At 30.4% G+C, this 4,861-nt stretch overlaps 1 protein-coding gene across 1 annotated transcript; it reads right to left on the bottom strand.

The window, feature by feature from the left end:
* Positions 1–216: 216 nt before the first annotated feature.
* On the bottom strand, positions 217–4,622 carry LOC105798025 (uncharacterized). Its single transcript, XM_012627898.2, is given in 5 exon segments — positions 217–417; positions 3,948–4,019; positions 4,022–4,143; positions 4,146–4,208; positions 4,211–4,622. Coding segments are annotated over 5 exon segments (771 nt in total). The 5' UTR covers positions 4,524–4,622.
* Between the last annotated feature and the right edge of the window lie 239 nt (positions 4,623–4,861).

The following is a 4,861-nucleotide window of genomic DNA, read 5'->3' as shown; positions in this document are numbered from 1 at the left end:
AAAAAAAGAATTAAAAAACAAAATATTATCTTCCATCTGTACTATAAAATCAATAGATCAGAAACCATCATCATCGCATTGCTTATCCTACTTCTCCTCTCTACTCTCCCGTTTTGATAAAAAATATGCCAAACATAACTGTCTATATTGACCCATTAAATCATTGCGAAGAGTAATTGCTATATCTCGATTTTGCTGAAATACCTAGATTTCATCTCAAGGTTTGGAGATGATTGGGTAGTGCGAGTCAATAGACGAATTGAGGTGATAGAGCATTCTTTGATGAAAACCAACTAGGTTGCTGAAAGGACTTGCTTTAGAGGTCACCATTGGGGTAGTTGGCGTAGCTCTAATATTAGGTTTAACTTCTTCTTCTTCTTTATATGGATCGGCATAGGCCATTGATGCATACTTTACCTTGAGCAATTTTTGAGAGAACTTTAACTTAGAAACTTTTCTCTTAAGATGTTTAGTGGCTCGAAACAACCTTGTATTTTGCTTTAGATGGACTTGAAAACATCACAGAGGGAAAGAGCAATAGATGTATGATATGTACCTTTTCTATGTGATTGGTAATTTCTTATAAAATAAACTACCCAAGGTTAAATTCAAACATCTTTACTACCTTCCTAGTCATAACTGTTAGAATTGTAAATCAAGATATGATATAAAACTTAATGAACCATAAATCATGATCTATCATGTCAAATCATCAAGAACAAAATGATAACAAAAGTAGATGCGAAAGCGTACCTGAATCCATGGGTTCCTAGAAATTTTTTGGATCTTGGGGATTTGATCTTTCAAATTAGCACACAAGAAATCTTGAAAAGGTGGCTATCTCTTTTCCAAAGATGAGATATTAGAAATGTTACCTTGTTTGTAATTTGGGGACCACAACCCTAATATATATAACTTTGTCACATTAGCCTTAATTCCTAATCATCCTATCATTAATTATAAATTAGTTACTAGAGTATCTACACATATTTGACCCATACTTTATTTAATAATTAAAGCCCAATAAACCTTAACCAAATTAAATCACTTTTAATTTGGGCTAACCTATCATGGTAGTAAATAATAACATGTAATTACCCTTATTATATATGTGATGTCTATATTTTTCAACAATAACTACTACTCCTTTACTAACCACATTCCTTTGGTTGTTTAGGATTGACTTCCTTATTGCTATAGCAAACATGGAAACATAAATGGTGCTAAGAGATGAGGCATGAATAAAACCCTCCACTGACCATGTAAGGTGGATGTTGTTAGTGATGGAAGAGGAATACTGTCCAAGGTTTCATCAAGCTCAAATATATTGACAGTATAGAAACTCATGACCTTTCTAAATTGTTTAGGGCTGAATTCATACTTGTGTCCTCGATGAAAGCATTATGAAAGAGAGGACTTTGATAGTTATCAATAATCATCGGTAGACTAGCATAGAATTCAATTACAATGTATGCGACATCGGGTCCAACATAGCTCACAAAACCCATAAGTCCATTATTGTCTAAAAAGGTGTTTATTCCATGCTAGAAAAAACTTACTTCATCCATGTTTTGTTCTTTAAGAAATCTTCTTTTAAGCAAAGAAAGTGTTACTTCCCTTACCCAACCCTTTAACATATACGTATAAGGAATGCCAGATTAAAAATTTCAATTTCAAGCTCTAAGCCTTGGTCAATTTTCTAACATTACTAGGATTGCTTATCACATTTATATACCTTTCTAAAGTCTTTTACTAATAAAATATTTTTTAAAGATCCCTAACTTCTTTTTCCTAAGTATTTTCTAGGCAATATATAATTTTAAGAACAATTGTATATGTACCTTGTGTTTTGTACTGGATTACTATAGATTTTTAGCTTCAAAGCCTTCATGTATCGAAACTTTAAAACTTATTTTTTGGAACCTCTTGACGCACATTTCATAATTTCATTTTATTTTAGATTTAGTTGGATTTCTTTTCAATTTAATAATTACTCAAGATGTACCAATACTAACTATAATTTATTTTCCTTTCGTTAACTTAATGTAACGACCCGATAGTCAGTGGTGTCAAAAAGTGTGGTTTGGGAACCCCATTCTTGTAAACGAAACTCGTAAATATTTTTATTAAATACTTATAGAGTTATATTAAAAGCAAATTGAATCTCATTTGGGTACTTTTTTTGAATTAGGGATTAATTAGCGTACAGGACTAAATCATAAAAGTGTCAAAGGTGTAGATTTTAAGAAATCATTAATTGGAATTTTATTAAGGGACTTATAAAGAAAGTATACTCTTAAAATGAACATGGTGACTGATTATAGAATATTAATATGTATGTTCTTATATTATAAAATATAAGTAATTAAAATTATAAAATGAAAATGTAATAAAATATTATAAAACTTAACGTTAGTGGAAAACCAAAGGCATTTTCCATCTTTCTTTCATTTGGCCAAAATATTAATGGGGGAAGAAGAATAACTCACGGCTAGGACTTCAATTTGTCAAGCTTCAATTTGGTTAGTTAAATTTAGTTATTTTATTGTAATTTTTATATTTTTGAAATCCCATAAGCTTGGGCTAGCAGACCCATGTCATATTTTTGGTACTGTTAAAGATTGAGAAAGTTTCCATGGATGAATAGTTGAAGTTCTAGGGATTAGTTTGATAGATTTTAAGTTTAGAGTTGAAAAAGGACTAAATTGTGAAGTAAATTGATGATTTTGTGCTATAGGGACTAAATTGCACCAAATTCAAAATTTTGGGATAAAATGAAAAATAGGGAGTTGAATTAGTTCTAGAGTGAAATTAGTATTAAAGTTTAAGGTTAATTCTAAAAAGTCATGTTAGTACTGGTTGTCACATCCCAAAAACTGGGTTAGTAGAATTGAGTATTAGTTTGTGAGCTTAAAAGAAAATTGAGTTTAATATCATAGAAATTAAAATAGGATAAAATAATTAATTAAATAATAATGGTAATAATAAAATATTAAAATGATTATTGGGTCTAAAATTAGGTGGTGAAAATTAGGATTAGGTGGTCCAAACTTAAAATGACTTTTAAAAATAAAATCGGGTTTGAAAATAATTGAGAAAAATGTGTTTTAATTAAACTAACAGCTCGTTTGGTTCGCTGTATTGGAATAGAGCCGTAATGGAATAAAGGCGTAATGGAATAGAGGCGTAATAGCAAATCAATTGTTTGGTTGAATGTAATGGAATAGAGGCGTAATAGTAATCTTGTGTTTGGTTGAATAGAATAGAGGTGTAATAGCATAATGGAAAAAATTAAAATGACTAGAATACCCTTAGCATAAATTTGTTTGGGTAAATGATTATTGTTATTGTTATTTAAATTTTAATAAGATTATTAATATCAATAATAAATAATTTAATCATATTTAAACATAATTATTATTAAATATATTATAATTAAAATATATAATTTAAAAAATTCTTAATAATTAATATTCTTATATGAATTTACTCAAATCATAATATATGATACTATAAAAGATAATTTAACATAATTATTATTAAATATATTATAATTAAAATATATAATTTAATAAAATTCTTAATAATAAATATTCTTATATGAATTTACTCAAATCATAATATATGATACTATAAAATATAATTTAACATAATTATTATTAAATATATTATAATTAAAATATATAATTTAATAAAATTATTAATAATTAATATTCTTATATAATTTAATAAAACAATTAAGCAAAGATCCATTAAAACATGTTTTGAAGTTTGATACTACAATAGAGAATACAAACAAAAGAACCCATTTTGAAGCACGCATACTTTTTGAAGCATATGAAATTACGCAAGTTAGAGCATATGAAATTAAGCAAAGATCCTTTAAAACATGTTTTGAAGTTTGATACAATAGAAGACAAACAAAATAACCCATTTTTATTAGTGACCAATAAGTCCATTGGCGATTTTACTCTATATTCTAGCCTAGTACTCATCCCTTCATCTTCATCTCCTTCACCGATTCCAAGCCCACTTCTTCATAATCTTTCTCAAGAGCACCAAGTCTTCTCTAGCTTGAAAACTCACCTTCCTCCATACCCTCACCGACATACCAATGCACAAATGCACGCTTTGCATACATCGATCAAACTTATGATCAATCCTTGAGAACACTTCACAAACACTAGTAGAATTTGAAATCATGCAAGCGCCCTTTGAACCTTGGCCAAATCCCCACCGGTACCACAGTTGGAGGTGGTAGTTGATGCCACACTTGAACCTGTGGGACACCAATCAACAAACTGGATGGTCCTTTTGGTCTTGATTGTTGCCACTGCAGCATTCACATCTTTACGCACCACATCTCCTCTGTACATCAAGCAACAATCCATGTATTTCCCATGGCGTGGATCACATTTGGCCATCATTGACGCTGGTTCAAATGCACTGCTTGTGATTTCGCTCGATAGTTGCTCATGGTAAGCCTTTTCCGCTGAAATCACTGGTGCATATGAAGACAACATGAAATGGATTCTAGGGTATGGGACTAAATTGGTCTGAAACTCATTCACATCCACATTCAAAGAACCATCAAATCTCAAAGATGCAGTCAAGGAAGAAATAACCTGTAAAGGATCCAAACATCATAAGTATACACATACAATGCAAAGAATCAAATTAAAGCCATCATTTATTGTACCTAAGAGACCAGCCTATTGAGATTAGTGTAATTCATTGGTTACATGTTGTCGTCTGTATTTGCGGTCCAGAACGGCCAACAAATCGAACAAATCCTGAACCAAAAATCTTTCTCCTTCTTTGGTGGTGCTGCCTTGGTATCCCTATTGGCAATGAGATCAAC

The sequence above is a fragment of the Gossypium raimondii genome, chromosome 9, assembly GCF_025698545.1.
Source record: "Gossypium raimondii isolate GPD5lz chromosome 9, ASM2569854v1, whole genome shotgun sequence".
Taxonomy (NCBI): domain Eukaryota; kingdom Viridiplantae; phylum Streptophyta; class Magnoliopsida; order Malvales; family Malvaceae; genus Gossypium; species Gossypium raimondii.
Note: the sequence above shows the minus strand (reverse complement) of the source record. Positions and strands in the feature narration are given on the sequence as shown.